The sequence below is a fragment of the Mauremys mutica genome, chromosome 4 (assembly GCF_020497125.1).
Source record: "Mauremys mutica isolate MM-2020 ecotype Southern chromosome 4, ASM2049712v1, whole genome shotgun sequence".
In the NCBI taxonomy this organism is placed as follows: domain Eukaryota; kingdom Metazoa; phylum Chordata; order Testudines; family Geoemydidae; genus Mauremys; species Mauremys mutica.
The window spans coordinates 160,023,714-160,042,417 of record NC_059075.1 but is presented as its reverse complement, the minus strand read 5'-3'; the positions used below and the strand labels follow the sequence as shown (position 1 = coordinate 160,042,417).

The window sequence follows — 18,704 nt, the reverse complement described above, 5'->3', positions numbered from 1 at the left end:
GTCAGTGATCAAGGCACGGGCAGTGCACACAGATTCCTGCCTGCAGGAATGTGCCGGCCGCTTCTGGGAGCAGCGCAGAGCCAGGGCAGACAGGGAGCCTGCATTAGCCCCACTGCACCGCCAACCTGGAGCCACCCAGCCAAAGCCTGCACTGCTCACCTCCTCCTGCTCCCCAACCCCCTGCCCCACCCCAATGTAAGTAAGTGACAATTGGGGAGAGCGAGCAGGGTGGGGGGGGGTGGAGGGAGTAGGGAAGGGTCTCTGAGGGAGGGGCAGGGACTTGGGAGATTGGGCAGGGCAGGGGGTGGGGCAAGAGTGTTTGGATTTGTGTGATAAGTCAGTTGGCAACTCTAAGCTATGCCCAGCTGAGCATACTGGTTCCCTGCAGCAAATGTGCTCCTGCCTGGACTACAGGGGTCGGGGTGGATCTCCTGGGTCTGTGGCGAGAGGAGGCTGTGGGAGGAATCACTGTAGGGAGGCTGAGTGAGAATCACAGGGACCTCCCTACTTTCTCCCCACGTATCTTTTGGGGCTGTAGCAATGCCCAGGGCACTGCACCCTACGGGAGGTAAAACACAATGACAGCCACACATAGCTAGGGCCCTGTGAAATCTGCATTAAGGAGAACTTGGATGGAATAACGGAATCAAAACATTAACACGGAATCCTGCTCTCCCTGGCACTAGGACCCCAGTGGCAGGCAAGGCAGGCTGCATGACTGAGCTACTCAAGCTGCCGGGGAGGGGACGACACTCCTGATCCGCTGTTCTGTGCAGAGCTGAGGTGAGAGGCAGGGAGCTGATCTTGGAGCAGGCCCGGCTCTAGGTTTTTTGCTGGACCCTGCTGCCCCAGCACTGGGTTCTCTCACCTCCCACCCCCCACCCCTGCCACCCCAGCGCTGGGCTCCCCTTTTCCCTCCCACTAGTGCCCTCCCCACCCCCCTGTCACCCCAGCCCTGGGCTCTCCTCGCCCCCCCCAACCCGCACCCCTTGCCACCCCAGCCCTGGGTCACTGGTAACTCGCTCCCAGGGCGGGTCATTCAGCAGGAATTTTGGATGTGCACAAAACACAGACAGGACTGGTTACCATAGGGTTACAGAGCTGCAGTAAAGTGGAACAATTTTCAGCTCATGTGATTGGAGGATATCTGGATGCATATTATAAGACTGTCCTCCATAAATGAGGAAAAGTTGAGGTGCCTTTATTATTCTTTTGTTCCACTCTTTCTTTCTTGGGGGAATTTGCCAATGCAATATCACTGTCTTCCTTTTAAACAAATAAAACTAAAAAACAAAAGCAAACAAAAAAAGGCAATGGCTGTTGAAAATAGCAATTCCAGTCCTAATAATCACTGAGAAGCATTTCTTGATCAACTTTATCCTACTTTTTCTACGGCAAATTACAGTGGATCAGTATATTTGATTTGGGAGAAATGAAGTAACAGCTGCCCAAATTGAGCTTGAGCACTCCTGAATTTTGAGGGGTTCAAATCTGGAAGGCAGGTGCTAGATTCCCTTTCTGAATATTAGCTACATCTAGAAAGGAAAAGTCAATTTCTGCTTCCATGGCTCAGGAGTGGAAATCCTCCTGCATGCCTGATACTGTATCTAAAGCTGCCGAAGTCTCCTATCAGAGCCTCCCCTCCCTTTTCATTTTAAATTCTAGTGGGATCCACGTACCTCCCTTGCTGGGCTTCAGATAGAGAGGGGCACTGTCCATTTAGTCTACTCAATTCCTTCTTTGGGGGCTGAAAGGTGAGGTCACATCAGTATCCCTAATCCAGTCTGGGGATGTCTTCTGAAGAGGATATCTGGGGCAAAGCCTTCTACTCCTTGGGCACACTTATTCCCCATTCACAGTGCCACCCCCTTCCACTCCCAGCAAGCTGCAGCATGGCTAAGCTACCTCACTCCCTGCCCCTCCCTTTCCTGTTGATAGCTGCCAAGGATTGCTGGGAAATGTAGTTCTTTCCCTGCTCCAGGGCTGGCTCCACAGGCCAGGAGCGAGGCAAGGAACTACAGCTCCCAGGGTCCCGTGGGTTCTCAGCTCCCATGCTGGAGCCCCAGCTGCTCCGTGGCTCTGCTTCTGCAGGGTTGAGGGAGGGGAGGAAGTGAGTTTAAAAAAAAATATGATGACTGAATGCCACCTCCTGCAAATGTGCTGCCTCAAGCACCTGCTTGTTTTGCTGGTGCCTAGAGCTGGCCCTGTTTGGGGTGCCCCCCATCTGCTGTCGGTGTACCAGTCTCTGCTGAGCAGGAGTGGCAGGACAGCGGGGCAAGGCTCCTGTCCGTGCACCAGCTTCTGCCTCAGTATTGGTTGCTGCTGGCTGAACAAGTGTTCAGGCTGGTGAACGCACTGCTTAATGAAACAGCATGCCAACACACTCCATTCCTTCCCCCCCCCACACACACACACTTCTGTAGGAGTCTTGTGTTAGTGCTCAGAAATATCAGTTTGGTCATACTGTATTACCAAATACTACTTAAAAAGTGATTTAAAATGTGTTACTTTTCAGGCACACACAGCACTCATTACAAGATGCAGAGCACAGTGCAAACAATGCCAGGCTCAGCATACTCCAGCAACACACATTACTGTGACTCAGTGTTAAAATGCTTCTTCAAGGAATCCCCTAGCCAAATAGCCCTCTGTTGGATTCCTCTTATAGCCTTGTGTTCATAATGCACAGCACAATGCTCATGCTTTCTGACACAGATGGCTGGGTTGTGGTGTACCAGGACAGTTGAAAAGCAGCTAGCAATCTAGTAGGATGTCCGTGGAACAATGGGATTGAGAAACCTGCATCATGTGATGCTGCACCTGCCCCATGAGACATTACAAACACTTTGGCCATTTGCACAGTGGGTAGCTACCTATGGTGCACTGCTCTCCGTGTCCATGCAAGAGCTACTATTGTGGATGCACTCTGCCGCTACAATGAGCACAGTGTGGACATGTACCTCGACATAACTTAAGTCAGCTTAGTCTATGTCTGCACTACAAAGTTAAGTCTTGTTTAGGACCTCCTTGTGTTGCCATGATATCTGTATTCTATATTCAGTATGTGGCTGGGCTTGCCAGGCCCTACATTCAACTTGATGACATCTGTTTGTCTGTCCTTGATGGGATAACTTTTGAACACTGCAGCCAATCAAGTCCCAAATTTCAGGGATGGTTCTAGACATCCGTTGAATAGAAAGCTATTGATTTTGAGGGCAATTGGAAAACAACACATAGGGTACAGATGGGAGGGAAATAAGAGTGTGCAGGTGTTGGTGACTTGATGATCTGGTGGTACTTCTGGCCTTAACCTCTCTGACTCTAAATAAGAGGTAATACCTTTGGGAAGGTCTGTCTCCTCCAGTTCTGGGTCTTGCTGAGTTGCTGATTCCTGCTCCCAGTTTAAATCATCTTTCTGCCTCGGCTCTGGGTCTTGCTGCATTTCTGATTCCAGCCTCTGATTTAAACCATCTTTCTCCCCTGGCTCTGGAGAAGTCTCTGATTCCTGCTGTAGATTTAAGACTTCTAGCAAAAGAAAAAAGTATATAAATACTTAACACACAATTCTCTTCATTCCCTTTCTCACTGGACATCATTTATTTATTTTCTCAGTCAAATATTTGAGCTTCAATACAACAGCCCCACAGCAGTGAAGAGACAGAAGACTTCTTGATTTATAGCCATGGTATTAAATAATATCGGTGGGAGCCAATAGGTGCAGACAAGATGTGTCACAGGACAAGTTTTTGAAAAAACAACAACCCAGAAACCAAAATTTGGAAATATTGCTGTAGTACCTCATTGTAGATTCAGTATCTCTAATTATCATTCTCCTCTATCGGCTGGGATACCTACATCTCCCAGGATGCACCATGCCTCCTATCCTGATGAGGAAGACAGTGTATCATGGGAGTTAAGAGCTGTTATACAATGAAAACTTATATCAGTATAGATATGTCTCTCAGCGGTGTGAAAAATTCATATCCCCTGAGAAACACAGCTATGCCGACTTAACCCCTGGTGTAGACAGTGCTAGGTCAATGCAAGAATTCTTCCATCAATCTAGCTACCACGTCTTGGGGAGGTGTATGAACTACAGTGATGGGAGAACCCATTCTGTTGCTGTAGTGAGTGTCTACTCTGAAACACTGCAGCAGTGCAACTGTGCCACTCTATCATTTCAAGTGTAGACATACCCTAAGTCTGGTTTAAGGCCTCTCTGTATTGCCATGATATCTATATTCTATATTCAGTATGTGGCTGGGCTTGCCAGGACCTACATTCAACTTAATGACATCCGTTTGTCTGTCCCTAGTGGAATAACTTTTGAACACTGCGTCTGATCAAGTCTAAAATTTCAGGGATGTTCCAGGTATCAGTTGGACAGAAAACTATTGATTTTGAGGGCAATTGGAAAACAACACATGAGGTATGTCTGCACAACTAGATATCTGCAGCTGGCCTGTGCCAGCCAACTCAGGCTAGTGGGGCAATTTCACTGCTGTGTAGACTTCCAGGCTCAGGCTGGAACCTGAGCTCTGGGACCTTCCCACCTCACGGCGTCCTAGAGCCTGGGCTCCAGCTCCAGCCCAGAAGTCTACACTACAATTAAATAGCCACACAGCCTGGGCCCCACTAGCCTGAGTCAGTGGCACAGGCCAGCCATGGGTTTTTCTTTGCTGTGTAGACATGCCCACAGAGCCCCTGTCATCCATCTACCAGAGCCACAGCTTCAAGCACTTCTGGAATCGTCTATAGATCAAAGAACTGGTTGATGATTCCATTAACACCTTCCAGCAACAGAACACCCCTGTTTATCTCTCCCCATCCTCCCAGTGGAGTTTACCATGTTCACACTCTGAAGGAGTTCTCTCCCAGATAGAAGGAAGACAAATAAGAATAGATGGGGTGAGGGAAAATGGGGGTGCGAACACAGCTCCTGGCATTGGGGGGGGAATATGGGGGAGGTCACACACAATGCCTGGTGGGAGGAGAAGGAGGGAATATGGGGATCATGGGAGGAAAAGGGGGAATAAGGAGCACATAGAACCTCTGCCATGGGATGGGAGAATGGGGGGCACACAGAGGCCCTGGTAGAGGAGGAGACTGGGAGACCCTGATATGAGGCAAGAGGGGTGCACACAGAGCCACTGGAGTGGGGGAGGGAGGATGTGGATGCTGGTATGGGAGGAGAGGGGAATGGGGGACACACAGAGCCCCTGGTATGCAGACGGTGGAGGACTGGGGCACCTCTGGGATGTGGGAAGCGAGTAATGGGATGCACATAGCCTCCTAACAGGAGGATATGGTGGGGAAGAATTTTAGGGAGTCCTTCAACTAGAGGGGGTTGGGAGGGGGAGCTGGTGGGGATATTGGAGGGGTGAGAGGAGCCTATGGGGGTGGAATGAGCTTATCAATAGAGGCTATGAAGTGTGTGACACCCCCTCCCGCCCAGTACTAGTAACCCACTTATTCCCATATTTTCAGACCAGTGCAGACCTGAAGTTTAACTTCCAACATAATCTGTCTCCAGAGACTCTGAGAATTTTACCTGCTTAATCCAAGCTACACTTGGCTGATTTAGTCATTTACTCTTTAAAAGTTTAAATCATACTAAACTCAACCACATTTCTGGCTTTAGGACCTGACCCTGCAGGCACTCATTGAAGTCTATGGAGTTATTCTGGATTTAGACCAGTGTAGCTGACTGCATAATTTGACGAATTGTATGCAGAACTGACTTCTCCCATGATGCAGTTCATCTCAGGAAAAGGACATCCTGCTTGATCTTGTTTCAATGTATAATTAAATTAAATCCATAGAGGAGATGGCTTTTGCAGGACATCTAGAGAACTGAAGCACAATGTTAACCTTCTCAACAGAGAGCCACCTCAAAATGAGAGGATTCTTTGGGAATAAAACATTTTCAGAGAACTGCTAGAAGGAAGTTAAGTACGGATATAGAATCCTGTGGGCCAAGCTGCATCACCTAGACAGTAACCCCCTTCTCTTACTTGCTAGAAAACTCAGACTTCAAGAAGTCAGAAGAGTAAAACAAACAAACAATCCTATGAGATCAACCAGACTTTATTATTGAAATGCTGAAAAGATGCTAGAAGACCCATCAACCAAAAGAATTACCCAAATTTGAACTCAGATCTGTCATTTGGTTCTCTCTAAAATATACCTTCATTTGCAGAAGCTAATGCCTTTTCTTTATCAGAACAGGGAACAGCAAAGGGTTTCTTCCGTTTCTGCCATGTTCTTGTAGCTCTAGCTATGTGTACCCCAGTAGCACCTAGAGCAGAATCTAAATATAAATGGATAGGAAGCATTTATTAGCACAAATTTATTAATTTCCCAACAAACAACCTTAACTCTATAGTGATGCTACACATCACAATTATAATTAGTGCATAAGTATTTGTGGTCCCATACTACTGATTTTTAAAGACACATTAGATCGTTTCATTTCTTTCCTCATTGTGTCACTTCAGGGTTGAATTAAGATGGTTCAAATACCCTAACTGTGCATTTCCAGACCTTAACATGTTTGGATTTCTTTTAACCTTAACCTTTAACTCTGAATTTCCTGGATTTGTCATGCTTAGTATGGGGATAATTGCATGATCTAATGTTTTTTCAACCAACTTAAAAATCATCATAATGTACTTTTTACCTGGGAATTTCCTTGGGTTTTTTGGGGGGAAGGGGGGGTTTAAATTAAATATTTAATTCATGAAACAAACAAGAAACCTAAATGGATGGTTAGTGTTACCATGTGATATTTCTAATAATTTGAAGATATCAACCTCTTTTTTTTTTTAATAGTTTTTACGACTAGAGTTGCCAGTACATGATAACTGCTTTACCCTACTCTGGAGAAGTGCAAAACAACCAGAGGATCCTGGCCAATTTACCCATTTCTGCCCTACATTTCCTTGCACATCAACCACCTACCATCCCTCTATTGTCCTCTGTTGAATAGATCAGGTACAACGGGTAGTTTTTGAAAATAATTTTAGGATTAATGATTGTCCATTACATTTACAGGGCTGCCAACAGACTTGCCAGGTCCCTGAGCAAGGAGTGGGGATGGCTCTAGGCCCTCAGGTGGAAGGAGCGGGGCTGGGGGCTGGCCTCCCCCGGGCAGCACCTCAGCGGCTCCAGCAATTTAAAGGGCCTGGGACTCCGGCTGCTGCCACGGTAGCAGCAGTGGTGGCCTGGAGCTCTGGGCCCTTTTAAACCAACGGATCCCAGAGCAGCTGCCCCCATTCCCACTCCCCATTGGTGGCCCTGTACATACATACAAACACACACAATGCTTTTCTTCTTTAAAACTTGAAAGTTTGTTCTTCAGCAGAGGCTGAAGAATAATGTTCTTCCGCACAGAAATCTATGCAGGACTGCCATCTTCCAAAATGGCTGCCATCTCCCATTGTTCTCAATAAGAATGAGGTGACAGGTGACCTCATTTAAGATGGTCTTTTGCATCATGGTCAATGAAAGCAATGGGAGTAAAACTAAGGTGCCATGTTCTCACGGGCACCTAGCTTCATTGCTACTGTTTCCAAAAGGAAGGAAGCAGCTTGAAAGAGGGCATCTAAAAGCAGCCAGAAGCCTCACTCATACTCAGAACAACAGGAAATCGCAGACATTTTGACAAAGGGCAATTCTATGAAGAATTCTCTGTAGAAGGCAATTTCGTCAGCACCTGGAGGAATTCCTGTGTGTTATAAATCTCCAGTGGGAATTTTGTTTGGTGCTTGTATATCAAAGAGCTAAGCAGCTTGTATAAAAATAAAGGGAATGAGACCCAGAGTGAGTCTTTGAGACCACTTTTTTTCTTAAGCATGTGTAGGACAGCTGATGGGCTATGGATATAGGGGCTTCATTTGGTGCTAATATGGTTGATTAGTGGTATACTGTTGGGAAAAGAGGCAATTTATTTTATATTTTACAATATTACAAAGTAGGGTGATATTCTGAGCATCTTTTTATCGTTCTATAGTGATGTTTATGTCAAGTTTTATGAAGTGTACTTGAGCAGTAGAAAGACACTTTTAAATTTAACAAAATGCCTAAACAAGTAAGTAAATAAAGGGAAATAGGGGAAAGGGGCAACAAAGAAGAGGCTTATAGAACAAATCAAGCTAAAGTATCTATTGGAACTGATGTGCTTTGCAGAGTGGTGACAGTGTAACTTCCTGTGGTGTGAAGCAGTGGAAAAAGAGTTCAGATATAATCAGAAATGTACTGGTATACAGAAGATGATATCATGACCCTTTTTATGCAGGAGTTTGTTTTTTTTATTTTAACTGGTGTAGCTCTTGTTCCAGTGCAAATAACCCCTGAAAAATAGGACCCATGAATACGACAGACAAGGAAAAAGGAGGATAAAATTCCAGATGATTTGATCAAAGATGTGGCCATAGGAAAGATGACACGAGACAAAGCTATGACTGGAATATTCCCATGCTCACCAGGAGTGACAGGACTGTCCAAAACTGAGGTATGCCTGGCAGAGGTTTAGTGGGAGGGAGTCCTTTAGCGACAAATTTATAAGGAAAAATGATATGTAACTAGCTCCCTATTTTTAACATTTCTGGTTCAAGGAGTGTGGATGTGAAGTGGGGGAGGTATTGTTTAGTTTGTTTTAGGATAGGGGATTGTCACAGGGTCATCGCAGGCTCTCCCACTTTTGTGCCTACACCCCGTGTTTAGACTGGCATAATAAAGAATCTTCTACACCTTTTGCTGGATCACCCCAGTGTCTTTATTTACAGTGCTCGTGCAGTTCCCAGATCCCCCAACAATTAGTGTCCCCCACAGACCCTTTCCAGGGTCTCCTGGCCCTTGAGGCTTCCTTGCTGGTAAGGAGCCAGAGATACTACCCTCCTGTCACCTCCCAGGCAAGCCTCCCCACTGAGGTTTGTCCAGGGCTTTTATAGCCCTTTCCTGCTCCAGCCCAGCTGTCACTACTTAGCTCAGCATGTTCCTCTGAGACAGCCCTCCTTAGGGCTTGCAGCTGGGCTCCCTGCTGAGTACCTGCATCTCTACACCTGGCCTCCTGGCCAGAGAGCAGGCTGCAGCCAGCATTTTGGCAGGGCTTTAAAGAGAGTTTTACCTCTGCCCTGCCACAGGGATACAGTAATGTTCTTGAAGGCAAAGGAAAATGAGCCAGGGATAATGGAAATGGAGGGGATAATAAATGGAGGAACAGAAATCTGGAGTTGTGCAAATAGGGTTAGGGTCATTGGGACACACATGGTATAGATCAGCTGTTCTCAAACTGGATCAGGACCACAAAGTGGGTCACAACCCTGTTGTAATGGGGTTGCCAGGGCTGGCATTGGACTTCCTGGGGCCCGGGGCTGAGGCTGAAGCCCGAATCCCATCACCAAGGGCCAAAGATGAAGCTCAAGGTCTTCAGCTCTCGGTGGCAAGGCTCAGGTTACAGGCCCCACGCCTGGGGCTGAAGCCTGTAGGCTTTGCCCCCCCTGCCTGCCCCCCGCCACCCTTGGTGGTGTGGCTCAAGCGGACCCAGGATTCAGTCCCCCCTCCTAGGGTCATGCAGTAATTTTTGTTGTCAGTAAGGGGTTGCGGTGCAATGAAATTTGAGAACCCCTCATTTGGGTTTAGATGGAGACAGTAGGAAAGACAACTCAGTCAGTGACAGGGTTGAAGGAGGGAAGACTGGTGGGTGAAAGGGAAGAGAGGGTTTCTGTCCAGACTGCATACATTTTCACTTTGTAAACATGGCTGAGATTCAGGGCTAGGAAGTGCTGGGATGGCAGAAAAAGTATGGAAAAAAAAGTGTAAGGGCAGAAAAAACAGTATATTTCTGGCACACATAAAATGTGATTTTAAAAATATACTTCTTTGTCCTAGTATCATAATCCATTTTATATAATTCATGAAAATTAAAAGGTTCTGTCTAAATTCTGTTCAAAACTGATGGAAACACTTAAATCTAAACATGGGAACATGACATACTTGTGCAAAGACTTATAAAAAAAGAATTGTGTGCAAATGAGTGTTATGGTGCAAAAGGCGAAGACACCATAAAGCCATCTGTATGAAGCCGAATACATGCAACAAAGAATTCAACATGAACCCACCAGATGAACTCCATATGATCACTATTAGACAAATTGCCTTTGATAGATAACTGGATATCCAATGCAAAATGCTGCTAAAAAAAAAAGATATACTTGGTATTATTGCTGTTGTTGTTTAGTATTTATGTTGCAGTAGCACTTAGAGGCCAACCAGGTCAGGGACTCCATTGTACTAGGTGCTGCACATAGTCAGTAAATGACAATCCCTCCCCCAAAGACATTCCAATTTAAATAGACAAGATATAACAGGTAAATGAGATAAACTAGTCCGGGGTGGCCAACCTGAGCCTGAGAAGGAGCCAGAATTTACCAATGTCCATTGCCAAAGAGCCACAGTAATATGTCAGCAGCCTCCCATTTAGCTCCCACCCCCACTCAATCAGCGCCTCCCCCTCCCTCCCCACACCTCCGGATCAACTGTTTCATGTTTCGTGGTGTGCAGGAGGCTCGGGGGGGGAGAAGGGGAGGAGCGAGGGCACTGCAGGCTCAGGGGTGAGGTGGGGGCAGGGCCAGGGGTTGAGCAGTGAGCACCCCCCAGCACATTGGAAAGTTGGCGCTGTAGCTCCAGCCCCGCAGTCGGTGCCTATACAAGGAGCCGCATGTGGCTAGTGTTCAGGGATGGGGAGACAGGGTAACAAAATCAACAGTAGATTAATCAACAAACACTGCACTTTTAGAGAATAGATTAGATGTATATCATTGAAATAACTGGACTAACATTCTGCTTTTTGACTTGGAGCTACACCTACTGGGATTACGGCCAGAGATGGACTTGAACTATTCCCATCTCTATTGCATATTTCCCATATAACCTTGGAGGTACCATTTTTTTAATTTCATTTTGTCAATAGATGATTTATCTTGGCAAATTGGGCAGTGTTTTAAAACATGTGATACCTTTGAGAAGCTCTGAGTTCTCCAGCTTTGGGGTTCACTGCATGTTGGCTCTCATTTTCCAATTGAAATTCTGCAAGAAAACACGGAAAATACATCATGGTTACCTAACTGATAACCTTTTCGATTTACCTTCTGAGTTGACTCAAGTGTATTTAATTTCATCCTCTCCTTTGGGATGCATAGCAAGAATCTGAGTACTAGGGAGGATTAGTTCTTTATTTTTTAGGGAATAATTTGAATTGTACCACTTCTAACATGAAAGCCCAGGGCTTGTCTACATTAAGCCTATATTTAAGATCTGCTAGCAGATCCCCAACCGTGGTGTGAAAAAGATGGAAAACTGAAATGGGTACATGTTTCACAAATTAAGTTGTTTACATAAATGATGGTGATGTTTGAATTCTTTGCAGAAAAGAAAATCCTGGAACCAGAGTATGAGGCGCAGCTTAACCACATGTAGCCCTTCCCCTGAGCTATGGTGCTTGTGTAAGCGGGGGAATGGTCCCGCTATTGTGGGGAACTTTCCTGGCTTCTGCACTACCCCGGTGAAGTGGGCTAGCGAAAGGATCTGAGTCCTCGCTCCCACTTCCTTTACCCAGAGGCCTCCCTGCCCTCGAGGACTCCCCCTCCACTCTCTTGTCTGGCAGAGTTCTCGTAACCCCAACAAGGCTGGGCCCAGGATTCCTGGGGGGCTCGACCCCCAACCCTGCTGTGGTCACCTAGGACAGGGGCTAGGGTGTCCCCACTCCGGGGTACTCTCTTTGCACTGCGCACATCCCTGACCCACTGATCACATCATACAATTTAAAGCAAATACAAGTTATTTAATTAACATTTAATTTAAAAAAAGAATAAGGAAAAATGGGAAAGGTTAAAGAAAAACACATCACCCCGCTCTGTGGCAGGGAACATCACAAACAGTGTCTCTGGAACGTCAGGGCAGTTCATAGTCTGTTCCTTGTAGGTCCCAGGCCTCCTTCTCAGGCCCTGGCTGTGCTGCAGGGACGCTGCGGGTTGGACACTTGCTCTGGCGGTGGCCACACACTCTCAGGCTCTCGGTGGCAGGACCCTTCTCCCCAGCGTCACCCCCGGCCTGTCATGGTTATGATCCCCCTTCCAGTCTGGCCTGCAGGGCCTCTTGGCTGAGGTATCTCCCTGCGCTGGGCCCACTGCCCGGGGTCTCCCTCGCTCTGCCCAGCTGCTCACCGCACTCAGCTCCAGACTGCCCCAGCTCCAGCTCCAGCTCCACTCTGCCTCAGCACGGCTGCTGCTGCTGCTCTGACTTCAGCTCCCTGGGCTGCTTCTCCTGCCTCTCTGGCTCCAGTTGCTACCACTCTGCTCCCAGGGCAGGGCTGCTCTGCAGGGTGCTTCTGTGACTCCGCTCTGAGCTCTCATCTGCTTCCTGGGCTGCTTGTCTGGCCCCTCTGGCTCTGGTTGCTGCAGCTCTCCTCCCAGGGCAGGGCTGCTCTCTCTGGGCTGTGCTCTGGCTTTTTGGGCTGCAGCTCCGCTCCCATCAGCTCAGCTTGGGCCCCTGCTCTTTCCTTAGCTCAGCCCCACTCCATCTGACTCAGACAATTCCAGCTCACACAGAGGACAGGACCCCCCTGGCCTCCTGACTCCTTGATTAGCCTGCCCACCCTGTCAATCCGGCTGACCTGGAGCACTAGCCTCTCCACATTGTCCCCTGTCAGTCTCAGGCTCCTGATTTCCCATCGACCCCTCCCTTTTTAGTGCTGGGAGCTAGCAACCAAACACTCCCACTGAAAGTTGGTAAGGGGGCAACAGTCCCCTTACACTTGCTAATTGGAGTGGCCTCTCCTCCTTCCTTGCATGGGTTCTTATTGGAAGGCCGGGTGCCTCCACCCGAGATGACTCCTCTCAGTGCCGGGGACACAATGGATGCTGCCCCTTGGGAAAATAACTCTTCACCAGGAGTATAAACCCTGTACACAATATATAAAATGCAATAATACAAACCCTAGCAAATGAAATGCCCCACCCAAAAACAACAATGTAACCAAGAGGGACCCTTCTAGGGACAGGAAACAAAGGCTTTGTGATGCTTCCTGGGGGTACTCAGCATTGTGAAGAACCTCACTACCACTGCCTTTAGCATCAGGAGGCCATATCTGTGCCTGCCAGAGAGATGAGCTCCCCAGATCCACTGACCATGGACGACACACGCATTCCGATTGAGGCCTCACCAGCCCAGCTGTTCATCTGCAGGTAAGTGATAGACACACTCCAACTCTGCAGCCCCCCGAGCCTCTCCTTAGAATATCCAGTCCCTGGTCCACTGGACACACTCAGAATTCACAGATCAACTGCTTCCAAAGAAAACAATACACCCCAGTTTACCAGCTTTACCTCTGATCATGGCTCCGCTCAACACACTGCACTTAGATATGTTTATAGTGAAAACTAGAAAAAGTTTATTTAACAAAGCAGAGATTCTGGGAATAGCAATAGAAATATCGGAAACACAGTTACATATAAAACAAAATCATAACACACATTCTAGAACCTAGGTTTACTTAACAAGATACTCTCCTGTCAGTAACGTTTAGCTCACCCAAAATCTTTGTCACAGTGCTTAGCTGCCCTGGCTGGCTGTGATCCTCAGTTCATAAAATGCATGGTGACAGCTTGTCCCCTAAGTGAAAGACACAGGGTATGCCTCTACCTCCATAGTTATACCCCATAAACCCTCTGTCTCCACTGACAAACAAGATGCTGGGTGCTTTATCCTGTGTGCTTCTTTCTTGTCAATTTCACTACTCTTGATTAACACTTGGTTCAGTCTGTAAATAGGCCACTATTGCAAAGCAGACAATGCACACAGGGTGTGACAGAGAGAGAAGTGTCTGCTAATCTCTGCTCAAAAGAAACCAGTTCATCACCTTCTGGTGACCAGTCCTAATTCACAGACTTTAAGAATATAATTTTCAGTACAGAACCATAACTCCTTAAGTGTTACGTGTGTGTGTGTGTGTGTGTGTGTGTGTATATATATATATATATATCTCACAATGATTTTGATCACCGGGGGTCACTGGCTCTCAGAAGAGACCTCACATGCTGCCCTTTGTTGAATTGATAATGTTGAAGGAGTCTCTCATTAAGTTTGACAGATGAGCTACAGTCACTTATTGTGGGTCCTGAGATGAGACCAAAGGCCATTTCGGACCTGTGGCCCTGTCTACAAGAGCCACAGGGGAAAACAATTGTAAATGATGGGAGCTACTTTTAGCTTTACACCTCACACATCTCTCCTTCACTGCAGCAATCTGTGAGCTCTCAAAGCCTTTCAGTCCGAGGTGACAGAGCTGCCAGTAGAGGGTCTCGTCATGTAGAGCTCCCAGATGTTCAAGTCAAACATTGCAAGACTGGAGGTTGGCCTTGAGAGTTTCTTTGTAATGTTTTCTTGGTCTATCCCTAAAACAAGTTCCAGCCTGAAACTCTCCATAGAAGGTGGCTTTTGGTATTCTGTCAGACATATGGACCATGTGACCATACACCATCTCAACTACACTCCTAATATAAAAGCTTGAATGCCTGTGATGTTGCAGTACTCAAGGACCTCAGTCTTTGAAACCAAATCTTGCCATTTAATTCCCATTATCCACTGCAGATATCATAGGTGAAATAAGTTCAAGAGTTTCATGTGGCATTGAAAAGTAGTCCACGTATCACAGCCATAGAGGAGTGTGATGATGATGAGAGTGAACTAAACATCAATTTAATTTGCAGTCTGACACCATGTTCATTCTAGAGACCTGTCTGAAGTTTTCCAAAGGCCCCAATGTGCTTCATAATGTTTTCATCAGTCATTGCATGCTGTGCAATGACACTGCCTGGGTAGCAAAATTTGTCAATGACCTTGAATCGTCAATGGACATAACTAAGGTAGTTGCTGTACTTCCTGATCAAGGCTGGATTGTGACTTCTGTCTTCTTTAGGCTGATCGTTAAGCCAAAACATTTTGGTGCAAATGAAAAGCCATCAGTGAGCAACAGAATGTCCCTGAGGTTATAGGCCAATAGAACACAGTCATCAGCAAAAATAATTTGCTAAAAATCATCTTAACTTTTGTCTTCGCATGCAGGTGATGCAGATTCAAAACACGTCCGTCTACAAGGTACTGCATAAAAATGCCACAATCAATGTTTCTGAATTCATTTATTAGAACAGCTACAAACATTATACTAAATGTATAGTGTTGGAGCAAGAACACAGGCTCATTTTACTCCATTGATGACAACAAAGGGAGCTGAGAAGCAGTCTTGGTCAAGGACATGAACCAACTTTCCTGCATGATAAGATTTAATGTTGTCAACAAACTTCTCTGGGCAACTAAACTTGTGGAGGACTGTCTAGAATCATAGAATATCAGGGTGAAAAGGGACCTCAGGTGGTATCTAGTCCAACTCCTTGCTCAAAGCAGGATCAATCCCCAGACAGATTTTTGCCCTAGATCCCTAAATGGCCCCCTCAAGGATTGAACTCACAACCCTGGGTTTAGGAGGCTAATGCTCAAACCACTGAGCTATCCCTCCTCCCCAACTGAAAGGGACCCTGAAGGGTCATTGGGTCCTGCTAGTGAAGGCAAGTGGCTGAACTAAGTGCTGATTTTGCCCCGGATCTCTAGGTGGTCCCCTGAAGGATTCAGCTCATAACCCTCAGTTGAGTAGGCCAGTGCTCAAACCACTGAGCTATCCCTTCCCTCTACAGGCTAGCTTGATTTACAGAGTTAAAGGTGTTAGTAAGATTGACAAAAACTATATGCAGGTCTTGATTCTGCTCTCCTGTATTTGCTGGAGTGCAAAGATCTTGTCAGAAGTACCACTCCCAAGATGGAAGCCACATTGGCTTTCAGGCAGCAACGTCTCTGCAAGTTGACACTGCTTGTCATGCTAAGGAGCGAGGTGCACAATGGTTATAGCAAGAAGTGTGATCGCCTCTCTTTTTGTAAAGGCAAAAAAAATTGTCATCTTTAAGTTCTTGTGGCACATCCTCTGTTCCCAAAATCTTAAATAGAGGCCAATGAATGTCCTGATCAGTTCATCGTCCCCAAATTTGAAAATCTCTGCAGGAATGCCATCTGGATTCACTGATTTTCCATTTGCTTGACTGTTTTCCATGCTTCAGGTATGATCAGCAGAATTGAGAGTTGGTCTTGAATTGGAAATTGTTCAAGATCATTAAGGGCTGACACTGACGTGGTGGACAAGCAGTTTGGAACCTTAATACAGTGTTCAGTCCTGGGTGTGATTTTGACCGGCCTGGCCCTGAGACTTACCATCAGAGATCGCACCGGTAACAGTATCCACCCAGGACCAGGCCTAAAGTAGTAGCCCAGAGGATCCAGGACTACTGTTGGCGCTGGCTGGAACCAAAGAAGCTGACCAGGGTTCAAGTGACTGAGATGGTGGAGCTGGAGCAGTTCACCCACATCCTCCTCATTGGGGGAAGGAATTGGTACAGGGGCAGTGCCCAGCCACCCTGATGGAGGCTGTCTCCTTGATGGAGGGTCTTCCAAGGGGAACCTGGAGTCGGTGTTAGAAATGTGACCAGGAGGGGCCTTTCCACTGCAACTGCTCAAGCATGGATTGTAGCTAGGGCAAAGTGTGGGCAGCCAGCCTCCAGGCAAGAAAGAAGGGCCCAGCCAAGCTCCTGGTATCCCTGAAGGTGATGGCACTCATCAACTTGGGGATATAACCAAATGCTTACCAGAATGGCCCTGACAGAGTCTCTCGACCTGGTGTGAGCCCCCCCCATACACACAAATTACACAGTGAATCGATGAGGATGTAAGACTGTACTCGCCTGCCTGGGTGAGGCTGGTGGCCGGCTGCTGGAAGGAGATGTGCTGAGTCAGCCTGGTCCCGCCACTGATCTACCCAGTGATCTTGGGGCACGACTGGTGTTGATTCTGCAAACTCGCTCACTCGGGGAAGACAGAGCAAAGCTAGTGAATATGGAACTATTGAGCTATGAGGGCCCAGATAACTAGGGAGAAAGCCTCTTTGCCTGGCCAAAGATGCTGGTACCCCCTCACTCCCCCCACAAAGCTAAGGCACCAGAGGAGACCAACCAAGACTGGCTGGACATAGATGTAGACTTCGTGAGTGAGCATAGGGAGGACCTGACACTGAGCCGAGCCTGGGAACAGGTGGCAGATCCCAAGCAGGAGGAAGGTGCCAGCCAATGACCCACCCCCACCATGGGCCCTGATTCAAGATGCATGTTGACCGCCTCCACCAGCTGGCTAAAGAACCCTAAACCATAGGCGCTGACTCCATGGGTGCTCCGGGGCTGGAGCACGCACTGGGAAAAATTGGTGGGTGCTCTGCACCCACCAGCAGCTCCCCGCCCCCCTGCCCAGCTCACCACCCCTCCTCCCCGAGCACGCCATTGCGTCCTGCTTCTCCCCCTCCCTCCCAGTGCTTGTGCCATGAAACAGCTGTTTCATGTGGCAAGCCCAGGAGGGAGGGGGGGAAGAGGGGGAACACAGTGCGCTCGGGGGAGGAGGCGGGGCAGGGATTTGGGGAGGGGTCCAATGGGGCTGGGAGGGGTGGAAGGGGTGTAAGCACCCACCAGTACCGAGAAAAGTTGGCGCCTGTGCCCTATACCCAGGAAGAATTCCAACAATTGCTAGTTTCATGAAGGTTCTCATGCACGTTACTACACCCAGGGCACTCAGTGCCCTGGGCAGGGCACCTGGAGAGGGAGAAGGCCCTATAACAAGTGGTACGGAGGTTTTTCTGGCCAGATATCGACTGCAAATTTGAGATTTCTGCACCTCCTGCCCCAAGTGCCAGTGAACTGGCTCAAAAGGGGTGCCTCGAGCACCCTTGACACTGCTTCCCATAGTGGGAGTGCCCTTTGAGAAGAAGATTGGCAATGACCTGGTAAAGAAAAGTGGCTTGGGTGCCAATATAGTCTTGAAGTAGTAGATTATGCAACCCGGTACCTCGAGGCCAAGCCATTACGGACGACTGTGGCCCCCACAATAGTCGCCGAGCTCCTAAAAATTTTCAATAATTTTTCCATAATTTCCCAACCATAAATAGGGGAAGCAAATGAAAGAGATTATTGGAATGCAGTTCATTCTATTTACTTTCTTAGCTGAGAGAGACCTATTGATTTACCTTCCAATGCAAGTGAGTAGGAACAAGGTGGGAATGAGGAAAGGTAAGTCTGGTTCCCCTTTATAATAATACTCTAACAAGCGCTATGGGGTTGCTGGGAGCAGAATTCTCATCTCACAGGGCCCAATCCAAATAAAGAAATTGAATTATTGTCCCACGTACTGCCCTTACAATACAACCCTCACTGTCCCCACAGTGGAATTCCCCAGGATCAAGGGTAAATCTTGCTCCAGGAGCCCCAGTGTGGCAAATATCAGAATTATGGGCACAGCAGCTTCTGCTTTCTCAAAAGGGAGGTCCAGTGTAATGGCACACCATAAAACAAAAACAACAAAACAAAAACGGGAAATTGTTTACAAAAACACAATATTACATTACAGTGAAGGCTCTTCATAAATGCACACACTCAAAGCTGTAAAATGAGGGGAAATAAAATGAAGGGTGTTTGCATCTACTTAAACATTCAGTTACAATACACAGAATGTGCCTCTCTCTTAATCAAGAATTCAGAGGAATGAAGTTATGTCATGCAATT

The 18,704-nt window shown here is 47.2% G+C and overlaps 2 protein-coding genes across 2 annotated transcripts in view; both read right to left on the bottom strand.

Annotated features, from left to right (window-relative positions):
* Nucleotides 1–18,704, bottom strand: part of LOC123368033 (olfactory receptor 1019-like) — a 155,730-nt gene that overhangs the window by 66,474 nt on the left and 70,552 nt on the right. The window lies entirely within an intron of this gene.
* LOC123369202 (interferon-induced very large GTPase 1-like) overlaps nucleotides 1–18,704 on the bottom strand; it is a 65,205-nt gene that overhangs the window by 44,970 nt on the left and 1,531 nt on the right. The window contains exon 2 of the mRNA XM_045014559.1: nucleotides 3,340–3,525. Coding sequence (XP_044870494.1) covers nucleotides 3,340–3,525 — 186 coding nt within the window. The remainder of the gene's footprint in view (nucleotides 1–3,339; nucleotides 3,526–18,704) is intronic.